Here is a 21,491-nt window from a genome sequence, read left to right as displayed (position 1 = left end):
TTTCATTACTAAAGTACATCACTGGTGTCCGACGGGCCCTCAAGGCTTTAAAAGTGTTGCTTTAAAAGTCCACTGAAGAATCTATTGTTAATTATCATGTACAGTATGAAAGCAGTTCATAGTTTTCTGCACTCCACAGTTGAGTGACAATATGGGATTTATTATTGGGAGCAGTATATTATTAGAAACAGCCAATTGTCATGGCTGTACAACATCTAATGTCAAACAAACCCATTTGACAGCTGAGTGCAATTTGGGGTCAGTGATAATGCACCCACTAATGCTCTGCTTCAGTCTGGCTCGGAGATTTGAGGAAAATGTGACAAAACAACCAAGTCTGACAATGCTCAGACAATATTACTGCACCCCAGAAGTGACCAAGCATACATTATAATCATAGAAATGATTAATTGTTTTCTGGTATTAACATATGTGGCAAACCGCTGTATTCTATGATTTCAGCTTTATCAATTGAAATTGGACTGAAAGTACCATTCAGTTTAAAGACTTTTTTTTCCCCCTGTATACAACCAAATCAAAGAAAATCTGGGGCTTCCATTCATCGAGAGCTTCTTGAATTGACAAATACTTCAAAATGCTTTGTTCCTTGCACTGAAATAGCATAAATTAATGAAGTTAGCAAAAGAATCAACGGATAATTCCAAATCTCCATTCTTTAAATCTGAAGGACGGGTAAAGGCTGTTTTAATTAGGGAAGGAATCTTTGAAAATGTACATGACTATGTGCCTCAAAACCCTGAAGTAACATTATATCAAGGATCAACATTATTTGCCATACACATTTTACAGGTATTAGGAACTTGCTGTGGTGTATTGGTCAGAGTAGACATGCAACGAAAACAAATTTCAACAATTTTAAAGACTAAAAACTTACTAAAAAAATAAAATTAGAGGTTAAAGAGAGATTATAGATGCAGAAACAGTATATAATAGACCATAAATGCCAGGGAACAAGGTGAAAATGAGGAAGCCTCTGCTATTGTAGGGAGTCAAACATATAGAAAACGAGAGAGCTAAGAACACTCAGTAGGTCAGGCAACATCTGTGAAGAAAGAAAGAATTTGGTTCAGCTCTTTGAATTTCTGTCAGAAGTGTTTCCATCTGAAGCATTCCCCAAGCTTTTGATACTTCTGACATCTAAGGTATTTTGGCTTTGGTCTCACATCTCAAAAGAATTTTCCCATTTAAACTTCAAACTTCAAAGTAAATTTATTTTCAAACTACATATGTGTCATCATATACTACCCTGAGATTGATTTTCTTGCAGGCATTCACAGTAAATACAAAACAAAATAGAATCAATGACAAACCATGCACAACGAAGACAAATAATCAACCAATGTGCAAAAGACAACAAACTACAAATAGAAGTGAGTGAGTGAGTGAGTGAGTGAGTGAGTAAGTAAATAAATAAATAAATAAATAGCATTGAGAACGTGAGTCATAGAATCCTTGAAAGTGAATCCATAGGTTTTGAACCCAGTTCATTGTTGAGTGAGTGAAGTCATCCCCTCTAGTTCAAGTGCCTGATGGTTGAGGGGTAATAATTGTTCCTGAACCTGATGGTGTAGGACCTGAGGCTCCTATACTTCCTTCCTGATGGCAGCAGAGCATTGTTTGGATGGTGGAGATCCTTGATGATGGATGCTGGTTTCCTGCAGCAATGGTCCTTATAGATGTAAGAGAGCTTTACCTGTGAAGGACTGGGCTGTAAGCACTACTTTTTGTATATCTTTTCATTCAACAACCCTGGTGTTTCCATACCACGTCGTGATGCAACTAGTCAGTATACTCTCTACCGTGTCTCTACTGAAGTTGGTCAAAGTTTTAGACAACATGCCGAGTCTTTTCAAACTTCTAAGGAAGTAGAGGCACTGCAATGCCTTCTTTGTAATGGCAGTTACATGCTGGACTCAGGTCAGATCCTCTGAAATGATAATGCTGAGGAATTTAAGGTTAGTGACCCTCTCCATCTCTGCTACCCTGATGAGGACAGGCCCATGAACCTCCAGTTCCCTCTTCCTGTATTTAATAATCAGGTCTTTGGTTTTGCTGACATTGAGTGAGAAGTTGTTGTTTAACAAAAATAAGGAAAAATGTGGAAATTAATTCCTTTTGAAAGAAACTCCATGGTTAAGAAATATATCCAGTATTTATAAATCAAAGTCAAAGCAAATTTATTATCAAAGTACATACATATTACTATATACAAACCTCGAATTCATTTTCTTGTAGGTATTTACAGCAAAATACAGGAAAACAACACATTTAATGAAAAACTATACATAAAGACTGACAAACAACCAATGTCCAAAAGAAGGCAAATTGTGCAAATAATAATAAAAGAATAAATAATACTGAGAACATGAGTTACAAAGTCCTTGAAAGGGGGTCTGTAGGTTGTGGAATCAGTTCAGCATTGAGTTGAGTGAGGTTACCCACATCAGTTCAGCAGTCTGAGGTTGCAGGGTAATAATTGTTCCTGAACTTGGTGGTGTGGGACCAAAGTCTCCTGTATCTCCTAGTAGTAGCAAGAAGAGATCAGGTTATCCTGATGGATCAATAAGGGACCAACAATAATATTACTGTTTTCTTTATAGTTCACAAAATCAAACCATATTGTAATTCCTTGGTTCCAATCTTATCGTGCATCCAGGATTTGTGACTGGAAGAAGAAAAAGTCAGAGTATTGGATTCATTGTCATACAAGGTGAATTTGGAGTCTGAAGTAACTGCAGAATTTCCTTTAAGGAACCATGGTTTCTGACAGTGGATCAACAGGAGACAAAAAGGCAGAGTAATGGAAATTCAGTGCTCTACAAGACAAACTTTTGGAGTCTGTAGAAACTGCAGTATTTCCTTTAAGGGATGATTGCACAGAAATAAGCATTACTTTCTATTTTCGAATTTTAATGGGTATTAAGAAATAATCATTTTGTTTACTTTTGTATTGAATTGTTTGAGAGACTTTTACTGTAAATTCTCTATTTAGTTAACATTTTGTTCCTTGATTTTAAAAAAATGACATTTTAAAATGAGACAATTCTACGTCGCTTGCTTTTTAAAGGAAAGTCACCTCCTTAAAATAAAAGTAACCTAGAAGATTGCCAAAGACAGCGCAGAGCACAACAGCCAAAGAGTGCAGCGAAACTCAACAAACACATGGATGATGAGAGCAAGAAAATTGTGTGCAGGGGAGCTGATTCATGAAATTTTGAATTCGTTTTATTTTAGTGAAAGGCGAGGAAACCAGCAAAGCTGTAACTGTCAGTAACTATTTCCAGTGGAAGGGAAAATGCAATGCTTATAGCGTATGAGATTTGTAAAGATCTGCCTTGTTGATAATAAATGAAGTAACATTCCAGCAGGTCTTTCATCAAGTGCTAAGATTTCAGCACAGCCTCTCCCCACTAGTTTGTCCACCCTTCCAGAAGCAAGCCTATTGTAAAACTGCTTTGTGAGTGCTAGCCATCCTCTGGGATTAGCCATTAGCCTGCAGGTGAATCATAATGAGGAGCCATGCCTTTGATACTGAAATGCCTAGAAAGAGTAAATAAAAGGGTTGCCAGACCGTGCCGATTGAAACGGAAGATTAGATTAGATTAGATTAATTTATTGTCATATACACCAGGGTGCATTGAAAATCCTTTTTCTTATGGAGTTTACAGAATAAACACCATACATGCTAGTAATACGTTTGTAAATAAATACTTGCAATAGGTACAACAATGAGTGGAAAAGACTAGAATAGTGCAGAGATTGTAGGGCACTTGGAGAGTAAATTGAGAACTTGGAGACCCAAAAATAAAAAAGAATTCTGAAGCAACAGGAATATTGTAAATGGAGCAGCACTGCAAAATCTAAATGAGAAGGAGACAAGAAGAACAAAATGGAATAGAGTTGAGAGCATGAGATTTGTTTATAAGAGGTATTAAAAAGATAGTAAAATGTATGGGATACATTTTATGGATAAAATGCAAAAACCAGGCTGTTTGGTTTCTAATTCTACCTCAGTTACGGGGACACTGCAATTTTAGAAGTGTTAAGGTACTGGGGAGGGTTTAAGAGATTTAATAAGATATTTCCAGAGCTGAGGCAATTGCTTCAGAAACCACTGATGTTCTTCCCTGGGTGGTGAAGGTCATCGGTAATTGGTTTATTGTTGTTACATCTACTGAGATACATTTTGTTTCCATGATATCCAGACAGATCTTCTCCATAAATAAGAATATGGAATATGTTTGACATATGCAGATACAGAGAAAGTACAGTGCGAATAGACAAAGTATAAAGGCCTTGATGACGTAGCTTGAGTTAATCTTTATCATAGAAGAGGTCCGTTCAAGAGTCTTGTGAAGCTATCTTTGAACCTACTTCTCAAGGTCTTTTATCTTCTGGGAGGGGGACTGACTGTGTGGGAAAGGTCCTTGATTATGTTGGCTGTTTTCCCAAGGCAGTGGGAAGTTCAGTGGGAATCATTAGAGGGAAGGCTGGTTTGCAGAATAGCCTGGGCTGCAGTCACAACTCTCTGCAATTTCTCGCTGAATTGGCAGAGCAGTTGCCCATACCAAGCTTTGATGCATCTGAATAGGATGCTTTCTTGGGTCCATCTGTATAAATTAGTGTGGGTCATCTGAGACATGCTGAATTTCCTCAGCTTTCTGAGGAAATGCAGGAGATGCTGATGCACTTTCTACACCTATAGCATTCACAAAGCTAGAGCAGGACAACTTCTTAGTTGTAAGGAACCCTAACTACCTAAGACATACCCTCTTCTCATTGTTACCATTGGGAAAGAGACACAGAAGCTTGAAGGCACACACTCTGTGATTCAGGAACAGCTTCTTCCCCTCTGTCATCCGGTTTCCAATTGGACATTGAAACTATGAACACTATCTCACTACTTTTTTATTTGTTTTTTTTCCCCTACTTATTTTAACAACTATCATATATATATGTGTGTGTGTATATATATATATATATATATATCTATATCTATATATGTGTGTGTGTGTGTGTGTGTGTGTGTGTGTGTGTATATATATATATATATATATATATATACATACGCACACACACATATATATTGTAATTCAGTTTTTTTTCTCTATATTTACTTATCAGGTATTTCATTGTACTGCTGCCATAAAGTTAACAAATTTCATGACGTATGCCAGGGATATCAAACCTGATTTTGATTTATGCCCAAGAACTTGAAGCTCTCGGCTATCGCCTTCTGAACACCATTGACACAGACAGGCAGGAGTATGTATCCCACCCTGCTTCTTGGAGTCAGTGACCAGTTCCTTTGTTTAACTGACACAGAGGGAAAGGTGGTTGCCTTGACGCAATGTATGTAACTAGGCTCTCTATCTCTTTCTTGTATTCTGTTTTGTTGTCGTTTGACTGACTTAAATAGGAGTGTTCCTACTCATGTCAGATTCAGCTAAACTACAATATGCCTTTAATGGCAGAGGTGTAAGTGACCAGACGAAGCAAAAGAAACCGAGAGCCAAAAAGGAGAAGAAAGCTTATTTACAGAGTGAATAATATTGAAAATGTATTCCTTAATATGATAAGGTGTAAATAGATCAAATACAAAGAAAATACTGCAGAACCATGGAATGAGACCAGTACTGGTTATAGGAAGAATGGACATGAGCTTAATTAGTCAAATGTATTGATCCATGAATCGGTAAGCAAAACAATGAGATAAAAGGCGATACAATTGAAAGTGCCATTGAAATATCCTGAGGGAAAAATAAATAAATCAGACAAGTTGGGAAAAACTGAGACAAATTACAGTTTAAATAAATTATTAAACAATGAATGGATATAACACAGGCACTTTTCATTTGGTACAAGCAATTATAAGTTCCGAAGTAATAGATTTTCAATTAAGTTATCACAATTAGTCTTTGCTCTTGAACAACTGCTGTCCTTTATGTGGGTTAGGATTACTGCTGCCTAATTTGTAATTATTCTGGTTTTCTATTCATGTGTAGTGTTTAATATATTTTATTAGCAAGGTTATTAGGAGTTAATTTATTAACAAAAAATGGCATGGATAAATGAATAGGTGAATTAGTACTTTATACGGTAATCTATGTGAATACACCAAAAACGGAGTCTGATGTGACCAATCACTGCTGTTCCTGATCCAAAGTAACATTTAACTGCTATAGCACTTTGCAAAAACCTTAGGCACATATATATAGCTAGGGAGCCCAAGACTTTTGCACATACTGTATTTGTCAACTTTGAGCAGAGAGGGGGTTTGTAAATCTGTTGGGAGCAAAAGGATGCAGGGAATGGCGTGGGTAGAGTTCCACAGGAAGGTTTTGGGACAAGTGACAACAAACAAGTGGCAGGGCTGCAGACACACCCAGCCCTGAGATACCAGGCAAGGTCATTTGAATCCAAACGATTGGTTTATTGATCATTACATAATGTCTCCCTGGTGCTTCCCACTCTCTCCTCTCTGTCTTCCTCTTTTCCCTACCATGGTTCCCCTCTCCCTGCACCCTTCCCACTCTCAGTCCACAATAGAGACCCATATCAGAATCAGGTATATCATCACTCACATGTCATGAATTTTTTTTTGCAGCAGCAATACAATGCAATGCATAAAATTACTACAGTACTGTGCACCCTAGCTATATGCAGTATATGTACCTAAGACTTTTGCACAGTACTCTACATCAGGCAATCTATGGCCTAATATCTAGTTTTAGATGCTGATGGCATAATAGAGCAGTGGTTAATGTGACACTTTATAGCACCATCAATCATCAGTCAAGGTTTGATTCTCACTGCTGTCTTCAAGGAGTTTGTATATTCTCTCTGTGATTTCATGGGTTTCCTCTGGCTGCTCTGGTTGTCTTCTAAATTCCAAACACTAATGGGTAGAGTTAGTGAGTTGTGGGCATGTTATATTGGCACCGGAAACATGGTGGCATTTGTGAGCTGCCCCAAACACAATCCTCGGCTGTATTAGTCATTAACACAAATGAATAATTTCACTGTTTGTTTATAAGTACATGCAACAATGAAAGCTAATCTAATTTAAAACTGGACATGGAATGAAATACCCTAAGCTATGCCCCGATCATACCATAATACTAGCTAGGTGAAAGCACATAGTAGCTCCTACTGTGCCCTAAAAATCTCTGCAATAAAGCCACTTGGTAATCACGACAGTTATTGGACTTCATTAATTTCCATCACATTTCTGACTAAAGGTAAGATATGCCATTTGACATGCTTTTTCTGAGATGAAAATAAGGAGGGAAAAGGTCACATTATTCCAATGATACAATTTAAGCCAGTTAATTGTGAGCTTGTTTACAGCAGCCAACACTGGTCCAACTCTAACTGTAATGCTCCATTCCATATTTATATAAACACTCAACTGAAATCAATTCGCTACATAATCATTCTCATTCAACTGAATTTCAACTGTGTAAAGAAGTAGATCATTTTGTCCCGCGGGCGTGTTCTGCCACTCACTGAAGTCATGCTTAATCTATATCCAAGTTCCATGTATCCACACATTTCTGCATTAGATCTGTACCGTAAGCTTCAGCTTATATAAATTCATTGAGTGCTGGCCTCAATTCATTTTTCCCCTGCATCCTTTCCAACTACCTACGACAGCCAATGACAGACCCAATATTGTATTCCTGATAAGTCACACAGGGTTAAAGTTGTGTTCCAAGATGAACTACGCATTCCTCATATTTGATTTACTTATGAACACGCTGTCTAGGCTCATACAGAAGGGTAACACTTAGGCCAAGTAACAGAGTTCCTGCCATCCAGTGTGGAGTATGTGTCCCAGCGAGCAATGAGAATTTTTCAGGGAAGAAGAGAACTTGAGAGAATATGAACTAAGATGGAGAAGGAGACAGTCAAAGCACAGAATCTCACATCAAGTTTTTAGGTAAGGACTTGGACTGTTTATTGTCCTCAGATGAAGAACAAATATCTCACAAATGCATCATAAATTGAGAAAGCACAGGAAAGATAGGGAAGGAAAGTTTGTTTAAAAAGAAGAAAACATGAGTCATTGGTTTTGGGATTTCTCCATCTGCTCTGATGTGAACCACAAGTGAGAAAGACCAAGCCTGAAAATGAGTAATGTCTCCTTACAAGTCTATAATCCAACATAAAACAAAGAGAGTAAGCATGGTTAAAATAATCTATTTAACCATGACAGAAGCACCAAAACATGTTTAATGTTGTTAATTTCTGCAGAGTGAAATCATATTTGATATTATGTACTTGCTTTCTGGGACAAGACTACATTACTCGCTCGCGTTTGTTCAGAAAGAATAGGCTATGCCAGCAAATTTGTGCTCTGCTTACATTGTAAGCTACAATGCAAACTATCTCATCTGTGGCAATTGTACTTGTCACCATCAATCTTATTAGCCAGGATAACTAGCAACATTAAGCCAAGCTTGACAAAGCATCTATAGAAAACCTAAGCTGTAATTCTAAATTCATCAGACTGTCTTAATTTTTCCCAGTAAATATTCTTGCTTGACTAAATTCTAGACTTCATTACATATTTAATTTCTAAGACCAGGAAATCATATTAGAACAGTAATCAGTGCCAAATGTCCCATTTACACTGGAGTGGATACTCATTTCATTTAATAACCCATTTATAGAAGCAGATGTGGCAAATCAGCAATTTGTGAATTACCTCTAAACATCAGAAACCCATCTCAGATGAACTCTTCAAATCTTAACCAGGTGCATCGATTTCTTTGTTACCACTCTACCCTGACTGAGAACTAATGTGTACAATATATAGACTTATAATGGTGGTTTATAATAGATGTTTGCTGAGCTGTAATTCATTGTATTCACTTTGATTTAGTCTCATTTGAGTTTTGGTTGGGAAAGTAAAATTGCTTTAAACAGTCATGATGAGTTAATATGCTGAAATGTCCCATTATAAAGTAATTTCATCTTGACATGACATAACTAATTTTGTAAATCTGATAGATCATATTCAGGTTCAATATGCCCAATTTCTAACAGGCAATTTTCTGTGAACGTATCAATATACAACATGATGAATACAAGTGACAACATGATGTTTCAATGTAAGGTTGATGGTGTTGTGGATAGTGTAGGAGGTTGTTGTAAGTTACAGTGGGACATGGATAGTATGCAGATCTGAACTGACAAGTGACAGGTGGAGTTCAATATGGAAAATTGTGATGAGAAGCACTTTGGAAAGTTGAACTTGAAGGCAGAATACGAGGTTAATGGGAGAATTCTTATCAGTGTAGAGGATCAGAGGGATCTATCAAAAGACCTATGGATGTGGTTAAGAAGGTGAATGGTGTGTTGATAATCACTAGTTGGGGGATTGAGTTCAATAGCCATGAGGTAATGTTACAGCTTTATAAAACTGGTTCAGCCACACCTGGAATATTGTATTCAGTTCTGGTCACCTCACTATCGGAAGGATGTGGAAGCTTTAGAGAGGGTACAGAGAAGATCTACCAGCATGCTGCCTGGATTGGAGTGCATGTCTTATGAGGATAGGTTGGATGAGCTAGGGCTTTTCTCTTTGGAGTGAAGGAGGATGAGAGGTAACTTGACAGAGGTGTACAAGATGAAAAGAGACATCGATGGACCTTTTCTCTGGATTGAAATGGCTAATACAAGGGGGTATAGCTTTAAGGTATTTGGTGGAAAGTATGGGGGGGATGTTATTTGTAGGTCTTTTTACACAGTGGTAGGTGCTTGGGACATACTGTCAGGGTGGTGGTAGATGCTGAATGTTAAGGATCTATAAGAGTCTCTTAGTTAGGCACATGAATGGTGCAAAAATGGAGGGCTATGTGGGGGGGAAGGGTTAGATTGATCTTAAAATAGGTTAAAGGGTCAGCACAGCATCGTGGGCCAAAGGGCCTGTACTGTGCTGCACTTGTCGATGTTCTATGTAAGATTGTTATTTTTGTCCCTTCCTTAATAATCCATAGAGAGCTATAAGCTGGGGATCTTTGGTGGGAATGGGTAATTAATGAGACAAGGCCCTAACTTTCAAATCAGTATCCCAGCTGGAACACTTGAAGTGCCAGAATCAGAGGAAGTCAAGATCTTAAGTAATAGACTCGGATTCCTGAGGCTTACAATCAAAAGCACAGTATATTCCACTGTTGTAAAATATATTATAATGTTTTTCTGGTAATTACTCCTGCATTCATGATGCTCATAAATTAATTGTGGCATTTAAGCAACTCATTATAATATCTATGCAAGATTCTATTGTGTGAAGAAGTAACAAAATTAAGAAGGTTACCTTGAACCTTACAAAATATTGCTTGAACCATAACTGGGACATAATGTTCTGTTCTGACCCCCACACTCTAGATGTGAAGAACCTAGAGAGAGAGGATTTCTAGAATGATAACAGGGCCAAAAACTTTCCCTATAGGATTAGGCTGGAGATGCTGTGGTGGTTCTCCTTGATGCTATTAAGGTCGATAAGTCATTTCTGTCAGGTATGCAAGTTCATGATTAGTTGAAAAAAGGGTGTGACAGGGCACTGCTTCCAAGACAAGATGGTTCAATGCTAATGTTTCTCATTATTTTATTCCATGAAATTTTCTCAACTACCAACTCTAATCTGACTGGCCTGCGGTTACTAGATTTATTCCAGTGCCCTTTCTTTTTCAGAAAGGTGTAACATTTGCTCTTTTCCAGTCCCTAGGCTCCACCCCAGATCTGTGGATGTTTAAAAAAATTACGGCCTCCCTTAACTTTCTTCAGCAAGCAGAAGTAGACCCCATCTATTCACTCAATGCACAGTCACTCTTCAAATAACTTTTCTGTAACAAATTTTTGACCCATTCGGAAACTGAACTGCATCTTCCTTTACCAAGACTCCACCTGTACCTTCTTTGATGCAGACTTATGCCGCATGCCCCCAGAAATCGATTTACTTTTCAGCATCTGACCAGTTCCACCCTTCCTCTAAGCACTCCCGTTTACATGCTGGCATTATATTTTTGGAAACGAGAAAATCTGCAGACGCTGGAAATCCGAACGCAGATGAAATCCTGGAGGAACTCAGCAGGCCAGGCAGCATCTAGGGAAAGAGTACAGTCGATGTTTTAGGCTGAAACCGTTCGGCAGGATTATATCTTTGGATTTCTTTGTGTGTTTACTTTCTGAGTTTTACTATCATTTCTCTTTGTCTCTATTAATATCGTTTATGGGTCCCCTCTGATTTCTAGCCTGGTTCTCATTTTTTTTAATAAACTAGCATTTTGTCAAAGCTATTTGTTTCTATTTCCGTCCCTCTGGAGAACTCTGAATTTAATTATCCTATCATTCTCCCTTCATAGAAATGTCCCTAGACTGTAGTTGAAACATTTCCACCTCAAAAATTCCTCCATAACTCAATATGTCTGTTCACCTTTGATTCCAGTTTACCCAGGCCAGATCTGTTCTGATCCCATTTAAATAGTCCCTTGCCCAATTGACAATCTTCACACTGAAGTTCTTTCTTTGGCCATTCTAAATCTTATGTTATGATGTCCATTTCCTATGTGTTCCTCCACTGATGTTTGCTCCATGTGGCCTGCTTACTTCATAGAACCACCACCTTCCAATTCTGATTAATATATATAGATATGTAGAAATTTCAACTAACAACAGCAATTCAGTTGACATGCATTGGCTGAATGGGAGCTGTAATTTTAGGGCTTTGTGAATCAGCTGCGTGTAAGTGTAAACTACGTTTTCAATTATGACTTGGTCCTTCGGACCAGGACTAGATAGGCAATATGTTCAATTTTACCAGCACTGGTGCAGAAGCATTACATTGAGACACCTTACTGTGCCACAAGATCAGAATTCAGTCAACATGCCAACTCTAAGTAATGAATGGCTTCCGTTTTCACAGACATCCATAAATTAATTTTGTTTTTAAGTCAAAAAATACACAAGTCAGGCAAGACGGTAACCATACCTTCACAGTATTGTAATGAATGACATCATAAGCTGATAAAAACAGTTACTAAAAGTGTAGAGAGAGGAAACTCGTTCTACTATTCATTGGAATGTACATCAGACTTTTGAATTTAATGAAATTATGACATGACATTCATATGTGAGTGTGAGGGTGGAGCAGGAACACCTTGTATTCTGTCTGGGTAGCATCCAACCTGATGGGATGAATATCTATGTCTCCTATCAGTAAAAAAAAATCCCTCTCCCCTCCCCTCTCCTATTCTCCACTTTAGACTCTTACAGTACCCCTTCTCACCTGCCTATCACCTCTCCCTGATGCCTCCCTTTCCCTTTCTCCTACGGTCCACTCTTGTTTCCCATCAGATTCCTTCCTCTCCAACCATTGACCTTTCCTACCCACCTGGCTATCCTCCTTCCCCTCCTCCACCTTTTTTGGCATCCTTCCAGTCCTGAAGAAGGGTCTCGGCCCAAAACATCGACTGTTTATTAATTTCCATAGATGCTGCCTGGCCTGCTGAGTCCCTTCAGCGTTTTGTGTGTGTGTGTTGCTTTGTACTTCCAGCATCTGCAGAATTTCTTGTGTATAAGAGTGTCCATAAATTGCGTGTTTATAATCCAAGGTTACATGTCTTCAGAGCTTTGTAGAGATTATACAGCTAGGAGTGTAGAGACACTCTACAGAATGATTTTTTGATATAACAAAAGGTTGTCAATGGCAACAAACAGTGTAGATTCATGAGGGAACCCTAAATAGCTTGGGGTCCTCTTTTGTTGGAGACACCAACTTTTCTAGATTGAATGAGGTGATGAAAAGTTTTCCTGCAATACACCATTCCTGTGCACTCTGGCCAGTTTCTTTGAAGTGTGACTGACAGTGGAAGGTCCTGCCATAACCATCTGGTTTGATAAGCAATATTTCTAAGACCCAACTCCTTGCAGCTTAGGAGGGCCAGACATTCTTGTTCATGTTGGCTCAGCTCATTGCCCAGTACTCCTTCTGCAAACCCCGTTGTCGAGGACGTAGCTATATTTGTCCTGTCCTTTGAGTGGGCGTATTTACTGTACTGTCTTGATGCTGTGCTCCTGCAGGTGATTCTGTTACGCTGCCAAGAGAAAGAAATGTCAGCCTGCTGCTTGCTAGGCGCAGATTTAACAGATCTCATGTGGGATGCTTCATTGCTCAGATGCATAGTGAACTAGATAAAGAATGATATAACTCTTCGGTTTGAAAGAGGCCTCTGATTGCACCATCTTCACAATTGCTGTGTACACAGAGCCAAACATTTCCCGTGAGGCTTCTGTAAAAGTTGTCGCCACCCTTGTCCCAGAAAAGCCTTTTAAAAGGGCTTGACAGCAGTGATTCAGGTAAATTGTATACTGAATGTTAGAAATGTTGCATTTTTGAAGAGATGCCAAGCTGCTACATGGCCGTGCATTGAATGTACTGTGACAATCAATGCATACTAGGTAGGAAACAACGGACTGACAACTCTGATAGGGTGGGAACACGATTTCTCAATCTACCTGGTATTGAAAACTATTGATAAGTGCCCTTTATTAGATATTTAATGGCTGCTATCTTTTTCCTTATCTGTTTACTTATAAGTCACTTATTTTTCTTAGGCCATCTCCACATCTCCCATGATGTAGTTGTTGGTGTACTGTGTGAGCCTGTGTTCTGAAATGCTGGACAGGGAATAGAGTAGGGAGGAAGCAGTACTATATCTTGGGATGGAATTACAAGCGTACCTGGCATATTAAAGGTGCATCCATTCTGATTTTGTGCACATAGTTGCATATGTTCCTTCGTCATTCTGTGTGTCAAGTTCAGGTTTGTTGTCATTCAATACTGCCAAACAAAGCAACATTTCTCCGCACCAAGGTGCTCAACATAGTACAGAACTCACAGTCACATATGTATATAGATAGGATGCCCAAGATTTTTGCACAGCACTGTAGTAATTTTATGTATTGCACTGTACTGCTGCTGCAAAAAGAAACAAATTTCATGACATATGTGAGTGATGATAAACCAGATTCTGCTACGGGTCTCTATTGTGGACTGAGAGTGGGAAGGGGGTGAGGAGAGGGAATCATGGCTGGGAAAAGGGGAAGGGGGAGGAGAGGGTGTGGGAAGCACCAGAAAGACATTCTTAATGATCAATAAACTAATTGTTCGGAATCAAATGACCTTGCCTGGGTGTTTCAGCGCTGGGTGTGTCTGCAGCCATGCCACCCCCCGCCCCCAACCCCTGGCACTCCTTCCCTATCACCTGTCACACACCCTTCCCGTGGCGCTCCGCCCTCACACCCTTGTTCATGCCAGATTTACAAACTCGCTCCCTGCTTCACATTGACAAATACAGTACTGTGCAAAAGTCTTAGGCACCCTAGATAGCTATATATGCCTGAGACTTTAACACAGTTCTGTACATATAACTCACACACAACACATGAGGTAGTATTACCACAAATAAATTAGCAAGTCATAAAATTTATACCAGAAGATTGACATTTAATGTGAGGTGCATTTAAAACATAAGTTAAAAAGTAAACAGTATAACGCTACTGGTGCTTCATAATTGATGAGACCTAGGTGGTGGCAGGGAGTTCAGTTGGCTCACGCTCTGGGGAAAGAAGCTGTTTTAATAGTCCTTGTCCTAGTGCTATGGTACTTCCTGCCTGATGGTAGAGGGTCAAAGAGATTGGAGAACGGATGGGGGGGTGGGCGTGGTTGATCAACAATCTACTCATCTATATTCTCAGAAGTGTCTCTCATTCAATTTGTTATTCCCACTTTGTGCAAGTCCATCATGGCCACTAGCCTCCCCACTATTGAGTACGTCTTCAAAAGGCAATGTCTTGAAAAGGTGGCATCTATCATTAAGTACCCTCACCACCGAGGACACACCCTCTTACTGTTACTACCATCAGAGAGGAAGTGCGGGAGCCTGAAGACACACTCTAAACAAAACAACAAATTTCACAACATATTTCAGTGATAATAAATCTGATTCTGTATTCCTTCCTTCAGGACAGCAGCGGATAAAGAGGCAGCATTGGAAAGTGCAAGAAGAAACAAAGATTAAGTGGAAAGTGACGCTGAGGTAAAGGATAGACACATAATGACGAAGGCAGTAGGCAATGCAATAAAATAAGCTGAAGGGCAGACTCAGAAGTGAAGTGTCCCATCTCGGAACTGAATGGTGGGGGGAGTCAGTGGGGGGGAGGGGAAGAGTGCCCTAAGAGGGAGAGAGAAAGTTGTCATGTAGAACTGTTGATAGAAGAGGCAATAAATGCCAATCTGTGTGCAGACAAACAGCTTAATAGGAAAATAGATATTCTGAAATGTAATCCTTGACTAATTCTCTATGTTAGGACATAAACTACAGTTCTGAGCTGCTGCTTCTCATTGACACTGGTGCTTTGTTCTGGGGCAGCTCCCAGTGCCCCAAGTGGGAATTCCTGCAGTAAATTGGCAACTCCCATCTGCAACACAGAATCTGATTGTGGAACGAAGCACATCAGCAGTTAGGAGCTGCATTTGGACTTGGCTACGGGACTGTCATTTAATTTTACTGCTGTATTTTCAGAGATTAGCATCAGTGTTTGAAATGCACCATATTTATTGCAGAAACATTCAATTTTCCAGAAGTTTACATTGGGGAAGGGAGTATTTGTAATAAATGTGTAGTCTTTTAAATTTTGTTCCTGCAAGCTGTACTGTTTTTCAAATGATAATATAAAGGATTAAAAAGCTCTAAATATTAACACTTTAAAACCTTCTTCCTATTGCTCCAGAAAGTCAATACATTTTGTGTAAATTTTTATATAAACATTTGATGAAACCCTAACTGGTTCGGTAAAACACTATTGACACAAACAAACAAAACTGACCATTCATCATTCAAGACTCTGCCGTCTCCAGAGTTCTGGTGCCAGGCCAAATGCAGAGTCAGACTTAACTCTGACCCTTTACACATTAGTCTCTCAAAGTGGCAAAAGCATGAAATTTGTTGCTTCAAGACAATCTAACAAAGGCTTTACTGCTGCAAGTCTAAAGTCTCACCCTTCACAAATATTTAAATTTTGCAGTTTCAAAGACTTTTGGATAAGTTATTCTTTGTGCTTAAGAAGAACGCAAGAAGTTTTATTTTAAAATTTGTGAGTACTGAATATTTTATCCAGCCAGCTACTTCAAATAGCAATATGTAAGAGCGAGTCTTAAATGCAGCATATACATTTTGTTTAGCTGCATTCTGTCATAATTGGGCATGGGAAACTCACTTTGCATTGTTTTGCATGTAGGGTAGTATTAAAGAACTACTGAATATCGATGTGTTTTGTTTTCAACATCAATTTAAGTATATGAAGAGTGGGATTTTAACCAAGGCTTTCAGCTACATTATGGCTTTGATTTGAAACAGAGTCCACCTTGTATGTTAACAGAGAGTAAGGGTTCCTTTCTGAAAATAACAGATCGCTTCTGGTACATCTATCCTTTCAGCCAAACTACTGCCAAGCTATTTTTAGCAGCTTAGAAAATTTATTGTTACAATCAATTTTTTTAGAGTGTGACTTTTTTTAAAAAAACAAAACATCCCAAATGCTTTTTCCTTTGGTATTTTGGTGCTGATGTTGAGGAGACAGGATGAAAATGTGAAATTGTCATGGCATAGTTAACTGGTTTTAATCTGTGAAATGTTTGCTATATTTCAAAATTCAGGGATGAAAGTGGAGGAGGGCAAAAAGAGCAGAAAACAAAGTTTGTTCAATACTTTTAAGTGTCTCTTCCGAGCCTTTATTCTCAACTTTATACCTGAATGGTTAAATGTCAGATCTGCTCTCAATTATTGGGACCTTGTTGGAAAGTTAGACCTATGTGAGAAAGAAGGAATTCACCTCAAAAACCTCAGCATTATTTTATTATTGGTACTTTCCTACATGCTGATATTGCAACAGATATTTCAAGTACCTGCTTGTTGGAAAACTATTAATAGGAGTAACCAAAATATGATTTATATTATCAATTAAACCTAAATGCCGGCCTATATAGACTGGAAGGACAAGGTGTCGAGAGTCAGGTGAGGTTGGATCCTTCTGGGCGCCAAGCCTTTTTGAAGAGGTCGAAAACGGCTCCTTCGGCAACAAAATCTAGGCAAGGAGCGATACGTCACAGTGGGGCCCAGGTCCTAATATGAGGTATGATCCACTGTTTGGAAAATTTATACACTGGCCCGATAAACTTGGGGCTCCCTCTCTGTGATGGTGAGGCCGTGAGATGGCGCTAGCTGCTGTGCTTCGTGTCAGCGAACTCTGCGGCGATTTGTCCCACTAATATGATGAACTGAATTCTGAGGCCTACTCCAGGGATTTGCATCTAAGAACTCAACTTGGTTCGGAATGCTGTTGTTGTTGCTCGCTTCTATTGTTTTCTTTTCTCTCTCTTTTTCTGTGTACATTGGGGATTGGTCTTTTTTTTTAATTGAGTTCTTTCAGGTTTCATGCTTTGTGACTGCCTGTTAGCAACCAAATCTCAATGTTGTATAATTGATGCATTCTTTGATCATAAATGTACCTTGAATCTTGGACCTTTGAATTTGTCAAAGAACTGCTCAGAACCAATCAGGACCATTGGTTTAATTACTTAACCAGACAGATGTGTTGTTTAGCATTGAGCTAGTCTGAGTGTCTGACAAATAGTAATAGCTGCCAGGTCCACTCAGGTGCCGGATAGAAATAATTAATGTTCATCTTTTGTTAACGGCTCACAGTTGCCTATAATTGTGGTCTATGGTATTTGTAATCATTGCATGCCTTTGAGGTGATAATAATTCTGCCATCTGCATCACCAGGGGTTCCCTTAGCCCAGACTAGCATTTCTGCTTTAGTCTGAAAGTAGACTAATTGCTTGCACCGGGTTACTGAGAAATTATGTTTTTACTATGGGGAACAAAGTCTGCCCTTTTTGATAGTGTTTTCACTCTGTTATAAACTCAGCGTCTGGTGCAGATACCTCCTAGACCTCAGTGGTGTCTGCCACTCCTGTAATAGATGGCATTTTGGAAAAAAAACATTCAGTGAAAGGTCTGGTCCTCCAGAAATGGCCAATTAGCGAGAGTCCAGAGGTCTGTTCCATTAACAGTTACAGAAGTTTATTTTCAGTTTCATTGTGATTTGCTTACTTGGAGCCAATCCAAGTGGGAGTTTGGCTCACTTAGTTGCATTTTCCTTTTTCAGTCACAATTTTGTGGGTTTAAGCCCCTCTTGAATAGTTGAGTGCACAAATTATGCTGACAGTCTATTGAACAATGGCGCAAAATTTTGGACGCAGTGTTTAAACCATCTATTCTGTTTGAGCTGTTTATAGGAAAGAGAGATCTTGCAGGCTCTGTCCAGTCCTTCTCAACCAATACAAAAAAAACACAGACTTGTTAGCCATTCATTTTGTATGTTGACTGTGGGAACATGCTGTGTGCAGATTGTCTGTTATGTTTGCCCACATTAATAATTTCAAAGTATTCCATTGAATGCACACCATTTGGAATGACGCGTGGAAATGCTGTACATATGTAACTTTTTGTTTATCGCTGTACTTAATTTGTTGGCACTTTCTGCAGAAATAGAATGGAGACATTTACATCAATCACAAAGCATGGCTTCTGTCACCCCATCTGCCTGAAGCACTTTCATTTCTTTCCTATCTAAACATGTTTTTAAGAACTGTCCATATTTCATCATTAGAAAGAAACTATTGCATAATTAACTATGGACTGCCACCCACTCAAAATAAAACTGTAGTCAATCTTACCAATTTTTATCCTTCAACTCATACCAATTATTATTGATGCAACATAGAAAACATTCTGTCTGGAAGCATGACAGCTTGGCGTGGCAACTGCTCTGAATGTGATTGCAAGAAACTGTAGAGAGTTGTGGACACAGCTCAGCAAATCACAGGAACTAGTGGCCTTCTATGGACTCTGTCTGTACTTCTTGCTGCCTCAATAAAGCAGCCGGCATAATCATAGACCCTACCCACAACAGAAGATACAAAAGCCTGAAGGCATGTATCATCAAGCTCAAGGACAGCTTCTATCCCACTGTCACAGGCTCCTGGATGGATGCCTTCTACAATCAGATGAACTCTCAGTCTCACAGTCCACCTAATAATGATCTTGCACTTTATAATTTACCTGCACTGCACTCTTTTGGCAGCTTGTACACTGTGTTCTGCATTTTTTTTACCTCCTTCTAGCTCAATGCACTGTGTAATGATTTGATCTGTATAAACAGCACACAAAACAAGCTTTTCACGATATCTTGGTACATTTAACAATAATGAACCAATCTGTAGATCTGCAGATCGGTATCCAATTGCAGATATTCATCTGCATCCGCAAGAAAAGGCTAGCACCCGACCGCAACAGTTCCTCCACCCCCCGTATTATGCGAACTTGATTTGGCCTCTGATACCTCCCTCAGACATAAATGTTGCCTTTTCCTCAGGTAAACTTCCAACCACTCAAAGCTAAACTTATCCCCGATGTGTGAACTTGTGACAGGGAGATGTGCGTGCTCTAGCTTTGTTGTTTTTCAAGTCACAGTCCAGTTCCCCGTATGGTAGTTCTACCGTACCTGTCCTCCAGCAGTTTATTTGTTTCTGAGTAACACATTCAAAATGCTGGAGGAACTCGGCAGGTCAGGCAGCATCTTACAGAAGGGAATAAACCGTTGACATTTCAGGCTGAGAACCTTCATTAGGACTGGAAAGGAAGGAGGCAGAAGCCAGAAATTCTGGCTTCTTCCCGATGAAGGGTCTTGGCATTCAGTGGTTTGTTCCTTTCCCTAGGAGCTGCCTGACCTGCTGAGCTCCTCCAGCATTTTGTGTGAGTTATCCTGGATTTACAGCATCTGCAAAACCTCTTGTGTTTATTGTTGTTTCTGATGCAAGCTTGGTTGCAACCAGAAGTTTCTACATGGCTATCAACATGGACCTGAGTATCCTGGTCAGTCAGTGCTTTTTTAAAATTTCAGTTCACTGTTTTGAAGGCTTTATACACCCAAGAGAGCTGGATGAAATATCTAATAACCTTGAGAAGTAATAAAAGGAAGGGAAATGCATAAAGCATATTTTTACTGTTTGTTTTCATTCATAGCCTTAAATTCACCTTGAATAAAATCAACTGAAACAGCATTGCATACGACAGTCATTAAATTCTATTAAGTAGGAGATTTTCAATATAGTCTCAGAAAGAAAGGAAGTACATTCCCGGATAAGAAATTAATAAAAAAAATATCTCTATCATCATTAAATCAGCAGGTTCAGCAGATTGCCTGTTGGAGTATTAAACCACATTTATATTAATGCCTTCTCAGATCAGACACAGGAATATGTGAATACAGTGTTTACACAGCTAAATAAAGTCTCCGTATTTCTAGCTGTAGACTTTCTCCTACCCTGCCTTAAAAGAAATAATTTAGGGAGCTGCCATCAGGAAAGAAGCCTAGTGTATATGCTGGAATCCAGTTCAGGGATATTGATCTCCCAAAATTCAATCTAAAACACTAGCAGTATAAAACAGTTCCACTGCAATGAGAAAGAAACCCGTGGCTTTGTTATTGAAGCTGATTAAACGGGCAAACAATTTTCACTGGCATAACTTGTCTGAAGTCTAATTATTGTAAGTTGTTTGAAACTTTCTGTAAAGCTGCAATCAACTTACCCTAAATATAATTATTGTAGGTTGATTGAAGCTTTCTGTAAATTGTGCTGCAGTTAATTATTTTCTCAAAGCAATTCTGAGCAGCGTGGGTTTTGGCTGCACCTCATTTCTTAATAGCAGTTACGCATCTCTGAGGTGAAGTTTTTAAAATGCGTCATCTTAAATGGAAATGAATGCAAATTTTTACTTTGAGGAAACTTTGTATTATCTTGCAGTCTTGAACCAGCTGAAGAAAAAGTCAAACCTTTTGCATTCATGGACACTTCTATCCTCGCTTTAGGTTAATCAATTCATCCTTTCTGTCAGATGATAGCTTGTATTATCTATTGCTCTGAGCAGCTTCTCCCCAGGAATCCCCCTTTTTGTCTGAGGTGCCTCTTAATGCTGCGCACTCTTTATTAATGTTGTCTCTAACTGCAGTGTCACACAGCTGAATAACTGAGGCATCTCATGTTCTGTCAAGTTTATGTAAGTATTTGACCTGGAAGTGCAATTATGCAAAATCATATTGGGTCATAAAACCAACAAGCCCCAGTCTGCTTCTGTGAAAATTGACTCAGGCAAACAGATGGCTTAACTAAAATCAACTGTTGGTGTTTGAACTGGACTGCTAAAATAACACATTTAAAATAACTCTAAAGATGTTAATGTGTTCTAAACAAATTGTTGAATGTTCATATCATCACACATTCCTTTACATGGCAGTGGTTGCCAACAAAATGCTAGGAACTCTGAGGCATTTGG

General features: G+C 38.9%; 1 protein-coding gene across 11 annotated transcripts in view; it reads left to right on the top strand.

The window, feature by feature from the left end:
* The window catches only part of sema6d (semaphorin 6D), a 357,509-nt gene that overhangs the window by 212,316 nt on the left and 123,702 nt on the right, over positions 1-21,491 (top strand). For 9 of the 11 annotated variants that reach the window (XM_072278177.1, XM_072278174.1, XM_072278176.1 and 6 more), the window contains one exon: positions 15,056-15,128. The exons of the other annotated variants lie outside the window; for them this stretch is intronic. In XM_072278177.1, coding sequence (XP_072134278.1) covers positions 15,056-15,128 — 73 coding nt within the window. The remainder of the gene's footprint in view (positions 1-15,055; positions 15,129-21,491) is intronic. 11 annotated transcript variants of the gene reach the window in all.

Source organism: Mobula birostris, chromosome 14 (genome assembly GCF_030028105.1).
Source record: "Mobula birostris isolate sMobBir1 chromosome 14, sMobBir1.hap1, whole genome shotgun sequence".
Lineage (NCBI taxonomy): Eukaryota > Metazoa > Chordata > Chondrichthyes > Myliobatiformes > Myliobatidae > Mobula > Mobula birostris.
This window is presented reverse-complemented; position numbering and strand designations above follow the sequence as displayed.